Below are 13,924 nucleotides of genomic sequence, written 5' to 3'. Positions count from 1 at the left end.
GGAATGAGCTGATTGATTCTGGAAGTAATTAAAAAACTAAAACTCTCAAAAGGCACATTCTTGAGTACTAATGCTTTGTATCACATCTATTTGTACTTCAAATATGAGTAACATTTAGCCAAATTAAGACTTTTCAAGTCACACAAGGAAAACAACATTGATGAATCCAGAAACAAGATATCATTGACACATCACAATTAATTATTAATCTGATTTCCTAGGTTCATGTTCTACAAAGCTGGAAAATGGACATTTGGAGCCTGCAATCCACCCTTGAAATACTCTATAATAAAGCAGAGAGATGTTGTAAATCTAATAATATGAAAACAGTTGCTAAAAAAGAGGCTGGCTTGACCATTGTTGGTTAGGACCTCCACTATAATACTATACATAAGTTAATATCCAGATGTTATACATGGATTTAAAAAATTAATCTGAATAAAAATAAAGCATACAAGAGAACATAAAGTTATAAAAAGGTGACGGAAATAATGTTAAAAAAGTCAATGGGTGCATAATAGCTTGTATCATGTAATTACATTTGTGTTACTTTTTTTAGGTTTATTTTGTATTTTCCTTTGGACTGGTTTCATTACTGTACCTACATTTGTGTGTACATTTTAGGAATGTAATACAATTAAATAGAGAATAGATTATTATGTAATTATATTTTACTGAGAAAGGGGGAATATATTTCTATAACAAATAAACATTTTTACTCTAAAGACAGAGGCATTGTGGGCTCTGTTATCGCACTTGGTGCTTTTCACATTGATGTTATCTCATGCCTGCTCAGGCTGCACTACATGTGACCCCTCATGTGCTAACAGCAGAGTTCAGGAGGAAATAAATCCTTCCCACAGAGCAACTGACTTAACATACCACAACTAGTCGCCTGTTAGCTTCTTTCCTAATTAGTCTCCATTGTATAGTGTTTTGATAACATTGTTCCTGAGGTTCGGGGGAATTTCTAGAATTAACAGAGTTGTATTTCAGACTGAGGAAGTCATAGGAAATAATAGAAAATCTGGCAATTTTATTACTGCTCGATTTCTAGGAGTATTAATTTAAGTATTAAACAATGAGTTTCACAGACTGGTTGAATAAAATTGCAATTTTTCCGTAGTTTTCTTCACAACAAGCCACAATTAAATGATTTTTCACTATAAGATAAGGGAATAATCAAAATAATTGACTTGTGGAACAATCTTAACGTAGTGTGATAAGTAATGGAAGGGCATAACATTTAACATCAGGACCACAGTTAACCTTGGATGTCTAAAAATTATACAAACACAGAGCCTGTCCTCCACCTGCAGTCACACACATTGACGAACCTTCTGTTTTTTTAAACAATAACTCACAGACAATAGGGATTGTGTTTTATTATAGGCCAAAAGCCATATCAACAAGGCCATCTGGATTGTGAAGAGCTAGAACAAGATCAGACCAGACAGGAAAATTAAGTTAACGAATACAGCGAGCATAGCAGTCATTTGGTGCTTTCACAAGGCTTAAACAAATTTCCCTCATTTTTGTCAGTGATCCTAATTTATTCTCTTTGTTGGTCGTTTGAGTTCCTCATTGCCACAAACACCAGCATTCTTCTGCAAACACAAAGCAAAACTTTCAGTCATAGAATACATGACTTGAACATGACAGAAATAGTCGTCACTTCACATAACTGCTGGTTGGATGCACATCAGGCCCCTGGGCTTTGATCATGTGCAGTGCTGGTAAGAGCGCCTCTAACAGAGGCTGTTTCTTCATGCAGTAACAGATGACATCCAATGCCTCATGACCAATCCTTTGTCTTTTTCACAACACACATTTTGACTTGCCATAATGCACAGGTGCTACTAATAGCAATTAAGGCTATCATTCCAGAAAGCCATGACAGTGTGACAATGAGCCAGCCAGCATTCACAATACCAGGACCCTGAAACTGGAGGCTCTAATTTCATTATTTATACCTGTAATTCTCCTAGTGACATGCCAGCTTGATTCTGACCGGGGACCTTTAATGCATGTTGCCCAAAGAGGTTTCATAGGGGGCCCAGCAGCTCTGTGGTCCCGTAACTGATTAATCAGTCCCTTAAAGGCAGACAAAGCCACTGTGCATGATGGGAGTGAAACATGTGAAGTGAAACCAAAGTGGAAAAGATCTTCTTCACAAGGATCATATAAAAAATTGCTGCAACATGTTGTAATGATTGATGGAGCAGAGATATCTTGAATGTTATGGATTTCTCCAGTGCTTTTCCTGCTATAACAAGTCAAAATGTCTGCTGATGTCTATGACTCTATTTTGTCTGACTTCTATAGAGGCGCATGATCGAATTTCAGTGAGGGGATGCACAGCTACACTACTGCCAGTAGAGGGAGAAACTGTATTTGTCCTTCATTCTGTCCTTTTCAGCACACTATGAAACATGGGGCCATTTAGTATCTGACATTCAGAAACATACCAGACCGCATGGTTACGGTGCAAAAATAAACAAAACTGCGTGTCTAACCTATATATTGTGTGACTGATTGATATATGAAACTGAATAATACCTTTTTATATATATATATATATATATATATATATAGTATTTGTCCGTTCTTGAAATATATTTCATGTACATGTTGTATTTGCAGTATAGCACAAGAAGTTTGTACTTGCTCTTTTATATCAACAAAAAACCAACAGACCGCTTTTTTATTTGTTGCCACTTCCGTCTGTGACGTTGATGACGTAAAACGTCATCGTCGTGTCACAGTTTGACCGGCAAGGTTTGCTTGTTGGCTGTTTGTGTCTCTCCCGGTATAACACGACTCCGTATCTGGACTACTAACGAACCAAGAATTGAAACTCAACTGACAGTATTTTTTTTTAAAACAATGACAACATTGTCCTTACTTGTCGGTACCAGTGTCTCTCACAACGACTCCTAAAGGAAAGGGGCTTTGAGCTTAAAAAACACCACCCGGAACATCCGTCGGTGTGTCGTGAACACAAAAACGAACGCTACTGTAAAGTAACGCGGGAAACGCTCTTGTGTTGGTTCAGTGTTTTCCAGGGAGGAGCAGCCGCTAATACGCATCCTTACGGATATTATCAATATCAGAGAAAATAAATGAACTGACCCCACAATCCAGCGTTTACGCTCTGATCTAAAAAAACAAAACAAAGTGTCCTTGGCAGCTCACAGGCTGTATCCGGTCCGTTAGAACCGAGAGGTTAGACAGTTAATTATATGCTGCTCGTCAACGTTTGTCTCTGTAGCCACCGAGCAGTCGTTAGCTCACACACAAAGAGGGGAGTCCTGCTAACGAGCTAAACAACCACCAGACCTCCTGTTACTGTTCATTTGAAGGAAGAAATACAAACAATGGATACGTTTCAGAAGGTGGAAAAGATTGGAGAAGGGACGTATGGAGTGGTTTACAAAGCGAAGAACAAAGTCACTGGAGAAACTGTTGCTCTCAAGAAGATCCGTCTTGACACGTAAGTTCACTCATAGTGTCGGTTCATCACCTGGGCTCCACGGGGGGCCGAGCTAACGCTATCTGTTGCTTTTACTATGCTTTAAATGGGATTAAAGTCCACTACTCTCCCATCAGACGGAGTTTGCACTCTTGTTTTACATGTAAAACAAATTTTTTTCTCAACCACCAGCTATTAAATTGTAAATACTGCTCATTTAATTCCCTGCACATATTTTACATTCTACACATTTACTGCAGCTACTTAACTTTGATTGAGGAGATAAGACTTTCTACAAAAAATTGTTGTGAAGTTTCATTTTTTTAGGGGCCTGTGAAAAGGAACAAATACATTTGGGTTGAACAGTTCATAATTTAAGTCCACGCTAAGGCATTAATATGTATTGAAGGGTCACAAGTAGTCATCGCTTCATTATAAGGGGTGACAGGGTCACGAGCCAAAATCATTGAAAGAAATATATAGGTATTGCATATTTAAATGTAGATCTGATTGTTGTGTAGGTGCACTGTGCCAATACAACATGCTTCCTTAATGTGGGCCTTAAAGATTGATAATTTTTTGTAATATTCATTTTCCCTCATGCTGTGCCAAGGAGCAGGATGTCCCAGGCTTCAGCAGGTGGCATTAGTGACTCACTTTATCCAGTGTTTTATGACCTGTGTTTCCTCTGCTTATCTTTTGTTGGCTGATATGTTTGCTGGCAGCAATGGTGCAGTGATGTATTTGTGCAGTGCCAGTATAAGAGCGAGATTGTACAGCTCTTGTCGTCTCTCCCCAAAGTTATTTTGTCTCAAGTTGCCCGTAACAGTTTGCCCTGTGAATATACACAAAATATAGAATATAAAGATTTGAAAATCTTATTGAAACAAGCAAATATATTGTGTAATCATCAAGCTGCAGTAAATAACATTGAAGTAAAATAGTATAATTTGAGATAAGTGAATAAGCTTCAGTAACATAATAATTTACCGTGTTTTTCATTCAGGGAAACAGAGGGTGTTCCCAGCACTGCCATCCGAGAGATTTCCCTTCTTAAAGAACTCAGTCACCCAAATATTGTCAAGTAAGTGCCTGATGTTACAGATTTTTAGCTAAATCCTGCTCGCAAGTTTCTCGTATTACTTAGTTCTGTCAGTTTTTAAGCAAACCTGCCCGTTACCGTGTTTCAGACTGCGTGATGTCATCCACACTGAGAACAAGCTCTACCTTGTTTTTGAGTTCCTTCATCAGGATCTGAAGAAGTTCATGGACTCCTTCACAGTTGCTGGTATCCCGCTGCCTCTGGTTAAGGTAAATGTCAGCTACTTTTTTTGCAGAACAGATCTTTCTCACTCTCTCCAAGAAATCAAGAGTAAACAGTCTTTGGAGTTGACTTACCTGTGTGTGTTTTGTGTGTGTGTTTTTGTAGAGTTATCTTTTCCAACTGCTGCAAGGCCTGGCCTTCTGCCACTCTCACAGGGTTCTTCATCGAGACCTGAAGCCCCAGAACCTCCTCATCAATGCCCAGGGCGAGATCAAGCTTGCTGACTTTGGCCTAGCTAGAGCCTTCGGGGTGCCTGTCCGCACATACACACATGAGGTAACGTATACACACACACACACACACACACACACACACACACACACACACCCAACAGGCTTCTTAGGGAAAATGGTTCGTCAGTTATATGGTCTAAAGTGCATATTCATTACCATACCGCAGCAGCAAAATGCACTCCATCATGATTGCTCTAAGTGAATTCAGTATTCCCATGTGTCTCTAAGCAAAGTAGCTTTCAGGTTTTTTTGTTTCAGTGAATTGTTGCATTTCTTCCTGAGAAATTATGTTTTCCTAAAATACAAACTGCTTCTGTGATATTTTTCAGGTGGTAACACTTTGGTACAGAGCACCAGAAATCCTCCTGGGCTGTAAATACTACTCCACAGCTGTCGACATCTGGAGTCTAGGGTGCATCTTTGCTGAAATGGTAAATTTGCACTAGGTTTCATATTTTACAATAAGCTTATCTGTGAATGAATGAAGCCTGCACATGATGCACACGGATCAAACGTCACATCTAACCAACAGACTCCCCTCACTGTCCACTGTTGTACAGCTCACCAAGAGGGCCTTATTCCCCGGAGACTCAGAGATTGATCAGTTATTCCGAATCTTCCGAACGTTGGGGACACCCGACGAGACCGCCTGGCCAGGAGTCACATCAATGCCCGACTACAAACCATCTTTCCCCAAGTGGGCCCGGCAGGATTTATCCAAGGTGGTGCCGATTCTTGATGAGGATGGAAGAGAACTGCTTGGAGTGAGAACTGTTGTCAATAATTCATGAATTAATTTAGCATTAATGGCCTCTGCGAAGGAAGTTGGTCTTGTGTGTTAGTCAGCAAGATCCAAAGATGACAATGAGTTATATGTTAAAAAATATGATGAACAATTTTTTTTTGACTATATTTCTCAATTTCTGATTTTTTTGTCCTTGCAGGAAATGCTGAATTATGACCCAAACAAAAGGTTGTCTGCCAAGAACGCCCTGGTACATCGATACTTCCGCGACGTCACCATGCCAATCCCTCATCTGAGACTCTGAGTCGAGCAACACGTCAGTCCATTTTAATGCAAGCAATAAGGATCTTCTCGCCACGCCTCATATCCACGACTGGAATGGACAGAAAAAGTGGACACTACAGGATACGTTGGATCCTTAATTGGATATTTGTTAATACCTAAAACCAGCTTTGTAGCCGATAGACGTCCTGAGAGTTCGGCTGTTTTTTCAGCAGCGGTGTTATAATAGTTATCAACGTTTAACTGTAATTTTCAACGTAATTATTTTGCATATATTTCTGTGCAACTGCCATTTTTGATGTAAATGTCAATTTGTGATTGGGAGTTAGAGTGCAGCTCAGGTGGACCCAATCTAGTCTGCTGTTATATGTCCCAGTTTAAATGATACGTTGGCTTTAAGGTGTCCAAATTCAAATATAGAAGTAGTTAGAATTAAATATGATTGAATAAGTTTGTGGGATAGTGCAAATAACAAATGTCATGCTTTGTAAGACTGAGCAGCGGCTGAATGAAAGATGTGAGTGACGGTCGTCACACAACAGTTTGTGCTAAAAGAACACAAGACCACAATCGTGTTCTTTGAGGTTGATTTTCTTGTAGTTAAATTCTTTACAGTTGTGTCTAAATTATCTTGAAGTGACTTCATAACAGCACCTTTGGTTGTTTGACACAGAAATGTTTGTCGGTCGTTGAGGTTTGCTGGCAGGATTTTTTTTACCAAACAGAAGTTCTCAGCTTTGTACATACAGTTGTGATATACAAATGTTCCCTGTTGAAATTCAGATTTTACAGAATTCAATATGCTGTTGCATCTTTCTGACTCTAGATTTTATTCAAATGTAATGAACCTTTTTTATGGATATTGTTTATTTACAGTTTGCAAAAATAAACTTGTCTAAACAACTGTTGCTGTTTATTTGTGTGGGGATGATTTTGGTCTTACGGCTGCACTTCAGGTGGTTCATTTGAAGGGTTTGCAGAGTCTGTAACCGTTTTAGTGAGTGATGGTTTCTTCTGTTCTGGAGCCAAGGGAAACAATTATTCCAAGTAGTTTTTGAGACTCAAATACCAGAGTCAAAGGCTGTCTCACATTGTTAAATCAAATTCCTGTTACGCTTCACTTATCTTAGGCTGCTGCACAACCTCACACACCCACCTCTACAGTTGGCTTCTTGTCACATTAATGAGGAATGGTTTTGTTAATCCGGTCAGTTGTAATTTCCTGCAGCGGCCCAATAATGCCAATGATGATGAAACAACTTAATGTTTTAATTATCAGTCAAATTATGCAAAGTAATACATAACAGTTTAAGGATTAGTTGAGGAATTCTAGGAAAAGTATGGCAAAAGTGGTATTTTAATTGTTTTCAAGATAAAAATGTTGAAGTACGTTAAATTAGTAAATTAGATGATGAACTGGTGGTATGAAGTCGCATCCAAAAAAAGATTTCAACATAAAATTCTATGAAAGAAAGTGCTTCATTCTCAGGGGATCTAAAATTGCGCGTAATTTGCAATGACTATCTGCCTCGTCTTACGGCCCGGTTGTTGTGGTTATGATATTCCTGCAGTAGGAGAGAGTAGAAATCATTCATTTGTACGTTTGTATAGTAACCTTATTTTTCATTCTTTCTTTTTTTTTGTATGTATTTTCAAATATTTTCTGTCTATTATCAGGCAAACAAATGTATGTATATTATCTAATTTAAATATGTGCAAACAGCACATGAGCACCGAGAAGCTACGTATATGCTTGGCAGCGCAGTCAGGGCTGCTTTCACCCTTTGAAGATGCTTTGACATTTACACAGTTTATTTTTGTCTTTTTTGTGTATTAGCAGCCGCTAAAGCCCACAGTCTTTTTGTGAATTTGCCCCTCAGTGTAATGTTTATCGTTCTTGGCAAACTGTTAGATACACTCATTTCAGTTTGAAATCTACTCTTTCTGCTCTAGTAGCAAGGATTTCTTAAACTATCTAAGCAAGTGAATTACCCTGGAAAAAGCTGCACAAAAGACTCCAAAAAACGGATTAGGTGCTCCAATGAAATATAAACAGACTTACAACTAAATAAGTTTTTATTAGTCACGCCGTATTTAGACGTCATGTCAGTCCATGCAGGTTAGCTTCAAGAAACAAAGTTGAAATCAAGAAAAGATGTACAGTAACAGAAAGTCAGCACAGAAAATCTAAATCACAGAGACAGTAATGTATTGCTTTCTGCCAAAGTGTCTTTTTTTATACTACCACTGAGGGCGCCAAAGTCTAAAATGATTAAATCTTACACACAGCGGCTTTAATATGTTTGTATCTTCTTTTCTGTATATGACAGATGGATTAATTAACAGGTGTAGTCTGCCTTTTATTTTCAAAATGAACAATAATTAGAGGCAGAAAGAATAGATGAAAAAGGGAAAATTTGCATATTATAAGCAAACAGTAGGAAATCAATATGTTATATTTAGATATAAATTAATAAACAATTGTATTATATTAGATGTATAGTTGAAATAGTGGTGCTTTTTTTGATGATTTCATTTGGTAAAAAATTGAATCCACAAAATACGTAGTATGTGCTCAATTTCTGAGAAAAGTTCATCCCATGCATAAACTGAGAAATATGACAGCACTAGCCAGCTAGCTGTTTCTTGCACGTATCCTAATATCCAAGTTATGTTTATTGCAGCTCTGAGGTTAGTGGCAACATTGTTGTGGTAGCATTATACCTGACAACACCATGGTACTTACTTTGATTATGACAGTTGTTGATTTTTTTTAACAATCTCTACCCAAAATGTTTAAAGACTTATTAATAAATAAAGCTCCAAGATGAAATTTGAAGCATAACTAAACAAAATGTTTATTTGTAATGCTATCTTCTGAACTAGGGGTTGCCTTTTGTATCATATATACTGTGTAGACACAGTATATATTTTTATGCATCCAGCAATGCTACCAAGATGTATTAAAAAGTTATTCATACTTCAAAATTACATGTAAAATAGATAAAGATGGACGGATGGTGACAGTTAGATTAAAGTGAGCAGTCAGGTAAATTCTACCAATTTAAAGGTATAATATTTGCTGCATGAACAAAAAGAAACAAGCTTGAGTGATTCAAAACAAAAGATCACAGGCAAGTTGACATGCCAGTAGACACAGATATGACTGAGAAAAGTGCATTCTGATTAGAAATAAGTGTTTGGCAGCAATGACAAACTGAAATCACATGATACCTTTAAAAATTAGGAAATATGTCAAACATTCACATCTGAAAGTGTGAAAGTATACAGATACACTTTTACAATCAAGCACTTTTTAACCATTTTAGGCTTTTAGAGATTCAGACTTAAAGCCCATACTAGTGATATTGCATGTTTAGTTGATTCACTACAAATCATGAATACTTCACGTCAATTCTGACCATGTTGCATACCAAGTGTTTGGAGGGTATTAACTTTATTTTTCTAGCCTTTATTGTTGTCCATTCATTTTCGCATGGTATGAAAACCAAGTTGCAGACTCTTGAAACTATCTTGAGATGTCACAGTGCACATATTAAAAAAAAAAGATCTGTAATTGTTGAGACCTTTCAAATCAGTCTGGACTTTAACTGTCAGGTCACAATAACTAAAATGAAAAAAGAAAAGAATTATTGACGGTCACTGTACTCCACAGTTAAAGAAAGTTTCAAAATTGATTTTTATATCGTACAGAAACCAGGGCCACATTCAAAAATCTTAAATCCTACAGCATGCATTTAAAATGTTCAGCAGTAAATTTAGTACACATGTTTTGTAATTAAGGAGCCAAAACTTGTAAAAAAAACACTGGTATGGTACTTTAAGGGGGTTTGGGTGTGGTTTGTGTTTTAGCTTAAATCTCTAGTTTCTTCTTCATGATAAGCTTGTACAGGATCTGGTAGCCATCATCCCAGGCATAGAGAAGCTGCTCCTGCGGGTTGTACTTCAGACTGGAGTGCGATCCATAACGCTTTGGAAAGTAAATCAGTGGTGCATCTTCGTTGGTCACCATACCATTGACGTCAAACACACACTGGACACGTGAGCGACCGGGCTGCTTGGTGTTGTACACTGCATACAAAGTGCCACAGATGACAAAAGCCGCCTCCGCGTTCTCTCTCGGACAGTTTGTGTCCCACATTTGCTCGATGTCCAGCGAGGTGGCGTCCATTTTCGCCAAAGAGATGTACCTCTCGTTCTGCCGTGTGGCATAAATGGCCCACAGACCTTCCTCGTCCACAGCCAGGTCCATCACTGTCTCTGGGGTCAGGCCATACACTGGGACATGGTCCTGCACTGGGAACACTGTGCTGTCAGTCACAGAGCTGTTCTTCATGTCAAATTTAACCATCATTATCTCTTCAGCCTGAGTTATATAATACGCGTAATTGTTGAAGACAACGTGTCCTGTTCCCCTCCAGGCGGACGGCAGCTTTAGGTTCTTGGACAGAGTAACGCTCAGCGAGCGGGAGAAGTCTTGAACAGAGGCAAACTCATGGATGGTGTCTTCATCTGTCCCGTTAAAAATGTAGACCTTCCCAGAGCCTCTGCTGGTGTCTTTGGTCCACATACCCTTTGGCCCTCCGACTCGCTTCAAGATCTTCATGGCTTTTATGCTGGAGATCATGTCGCTGCAGTCTGAACAGGAGAGAGCGACAGGTTTTACATGACAGGTGACACCTCGCAGACATGTTAACAATGTTTAGATTTTACTATCATTTAATTATATCAGGACTGTCGTTAATTGCATAGCTCAACATTTTAGGGAATATGTTATTTCTTGTCAAGACTTGAAGATCATTGCCACTTCCTGTTCAATTGCTAAATAGCCTCACAACGGTGGCCCTAAAGTGCAAAACACAACAGCCAAAAATAATTCACAACAATATTTGGTTAGATTCAAACCGTAATACACAATTTCTAAACTATTGTCCTTGTAGTCAAAACTCTATACACAAAACAAGCAAAAACATACAAAATATAAAACATCTTAAATCTCTTGCAAAAGCAAACACTTAATTCAAAACTTCTAAGTCTTCAAAAAAATATATTTTTGCATGAGTTAGTGGTTTCAATAAATGTGGCTCAGATACCAGGCTTTGTGTCTTGGCTGTATAAAAACTGTAGATAGGTAGGTATGGGACGTAGTTGGGAAAAGCGTTTTCTGTCTTGCTGTTGTGTTTTTCACTGCAGGGCCACTGTACCTCACACAGGTGACAGAAAACACTTGTTGGGACTTTTGATAACGTATGTGTGATAAACACTGTAATTCTAAGAAACAAGTTAGTCATTCTACATATCAACAAAGCCAAGGTGGAGACTGCGCTTTTGTTAAGTCATTGACTCACCAGTGAAGTGTTTCTGTGGAATATTATCACCAATTAATACATTTCAAGCAGTTGATAAGTGATCTATCAATACTAACTGTTCTGTAGTTTAAATTATCGATTTGAGGGTTATATTACTACAAACCTGAGGATTTGCTTGCTTTTCTCCTTTTAAATTTATTCTAGATTGAGTATGCTGAGTCTTAGTTGTTGGTCAGACAAAGTATTTTCAGGTTCATAGTCAATAAAACACAGTGTTTATTCTGATAAACAGTTTATACTAGTGTAGTTTAAGCACATCATATCTCACCTGATAGCTTTGAATACTTGGCCTTCTGCTTCTCCTTCACCAGTGTCACCTGCTGCTCTATCAGCTTGTCGTCCACGTCCACACACGGCTGAGCTCCATTCTGAGTCTCCAGGTAGTCCAGCTCACGCTCTACACGATCCACCCTCGTCCCCACACCGTCCAGATTCATTCTCAATGTCTCTTTCTCCTTATCCAGGGTCTCCAGCTGGGAAACCATCTGTTGCTTCAGAGCCCGCAGCTCGGAGGCGTAGCGGGCGGTCTGTTCATGCCACAGAGAGATCCGGTCCTGTTTTATAAGAAGGAGACACAAATTAGTTGTGTCTGAATTTGTACACAAGTTAAAGTGGTCACTATTGTTCCCCTTTGATCTGTTTATGCTTTAGTAATGTAATGTGTAATGTGAGCAATACATGATGTCTCTTTTACAGGAACTGTGACTGCACTTCTAGAAAGCTTAGAGGAGGCCATAATTTTATGCTCAGTAAATAGACTGGGACAGAAGGACATAATAAGTAGGACACTCATCCTTCAAACAGCCAGGTTCAGCCCACACGTGGCAAGTTTCCACCCTGCTTAACTGTCTTTTTAGCAAAACACTAAGTCCTAGCGGCACGCTCTGTAGCAGACCCTGACCTGTGAAAAGAGGTGTCTCTCTACAGGTGATCAGTAAAGTCTGACAGCACACTACAGAGAAAAACAGAAACTATGGGATGTAGATAAAAAATATTTTGAGAGATTTCTGTTTAATAATACATAATAGAGGAATTAATAGAATACTTCTAGTGAAGTATGTTAAAATGACTTTAACCTAGAACATTAATATTTTCATATAAACAAAACCACAATATAAGAACAGAACAAGAAGCTCATACTCCCTATACATTTCAGTGAGCTGTATTTTCCAGCATTTTCCCCAGGATTTGCCCACATCTGCATTCCATTGCTTTTGCCCTGTTCCTGGAAGTTTCCTCTCAGAGGGACTCAGGAACGCAGGGCTCGGCAGGGAGGTAAAAGGAGTCTTACCTCAATAGCGAGCAGCCTTCGCTCCAAGTAATCAATCAGTGCTTGGTGCTGGGCGGTGGCATAGCAGGCCAAAGTAACCAAGACCAAGACAACAAGTCCTCTCATTTTGTGTCAACTCAGTCTCTTTAGCTCCTTGAGTTGAGTGAGAATGTACTGAGGAGGCAGCAGATTCCCAGAGGTGGGCTGGAATGTTTTAGTAAGCTATCTGGGAGGAGCCAAATACATCTGGTGAAGATGGAGGCACACAGTCGCCAAGAGAGACAAGACACTGTTTTTTATTTTTACATCAGCTTTTAACCAGTTTAAAAAACTAAAACTATATATAATATATAATCTGATGTTTAGATGTATGTATGGCTTTAAGGAGGTGGTCAATATTTTTACTCAGAACACATGACAGTAATGTGGCACAGGACCAAACGTTATGGAAGCGTAATGTGAGTGGGAGTCAGGAGTCAGTGAGGCACTGTACTCCTGTGTTAAAGGGAAGACCATCGACTGTAGATTTGAATTAACTACATTAAACTCTCTAACAATGCAGTAATGACATATTCTGTGTATCACAATATGAACTATTCCAACACAGGAATTCCTTAAATGTTGTCTTGAGCTCTAATCCAAACAGGTAGCTTTATTCTGAATGGTGAAAGCAGACTTATAATGTGCTTAATTTTGACATGACATAAGACATTGATGCAAACAGATCCAGAAGTTTGGATTAGATTTAATAAAATAACATTATTAATCCTAAAAGGGGAGGTCGGTTGCCAACTAGTCAGACACAAGTCACAAGAGACACAAGTCAGAGAGGTCACATCTGGCAACAAAAAACAACGCATTTGATACAATCGATCATTTCAGAACTAGACGTCCGACCATGAGTTATACACTACTATCTCAAAAAACAGAAGCATCATGTCATTCAAATGTTTCACAGCTGAGGTACAAAAGAGAGGGGAGGACCTTAAAACATGAGTATTGTTTGAGCTGTCATGTGAACCTAGAGGTGAACTTGAAAAAAAAAATCCATAATTAATCAAAATAATATGTGAAACATTTGTAGTATTTTTTTTTGTCATGTTACATCAGTGTCTGCAGTGTTTTCCAGCTGTGTCTGCCTACAGGAACAGTTGTACTGAATGTCTGCAGCTTAACAATAACAGTAGTTAGTTTGGCAAGTAGTGAAT

The 13,924-nt window shown here is 38.5% G+C and overlaps 2 protein-coding genes across 2 annotated transcripts; one reads left to right on the top strand and one right to left on the bottom strand.

The window, feature by feature from the left end:
- Positions 1–2,992: 2,992 nt before the first annotated feature.
- On the top strand, positions 2,993–6,914 carry cdk2 (cyclin dependent kinase 2). The gene is made up of 7 exons (XM_068720385.1): positions 2,993–3,493; positions 4,479–4,556; positions 4,663–4,783; positions 4,902–5,072; positions 5,359–5,460; positions 5,590–5,793; positions 5,974–6,914. The coding sequence occupies exons 1-7, from the start codon at positions 3,378–3,380 to the stop codon at positions 6,076–6,078; spliced, it is 897 nt and encodes a 298-aa protein (XP_068576486.1). The 5' UTR covers positions 2,993–3,377; the 3' UTR covers positions 6,079–6,914.
- A 1,232-nt stretch (positions 6,915–8,146) lies between these two features.
- olfml3b (olfactomedin-like 3b) lies at positions 8,147–12,860 on the bottom strand. The gene is made up of 3 exons (XM_068720292.1): positions 12,738–12,860; positions 11,715–12,000; positions 8,147–10,715 (listed from the first exon to the last, which is right to left on the bottom strand). Exons 1-3 carry the CDS (start codon positions 12,840–12,842, stop codon positions 9,931–9,933), a joined length of 1,176 nt encoding a protein of 391 aa, XP_068576393.1. The 5' UTR covers positions 12,843–12,860; the 3' UTR covers positions 8,147–9,930.
- Between the last annotated feature and the right edge of the window lie 1,064 nt (positions 12,861–13,924).

Source organism: Cebidichthys violaceus, unplaced genomic scaffold (genome assembly GCF_023349555.1).
Source record: "Cebidichthys violaceus isolate CVI_PGR_0920_01 unplaced genomic scaffold, fCebVio1.0.p SCAF_25, whole genome shotgun sequence".
NCBI lineage: Eukaryota > Metazoa > Chordata > Actinopteri > Perciformes > Stichaeidae > Cebidichthys > Cebidichthys violaceus.
The sequence above is the reverse complement of the archived record's forward strand: the minus strand, read 5'-3'. Positions and strand labels throughout refer to the sequence as shown.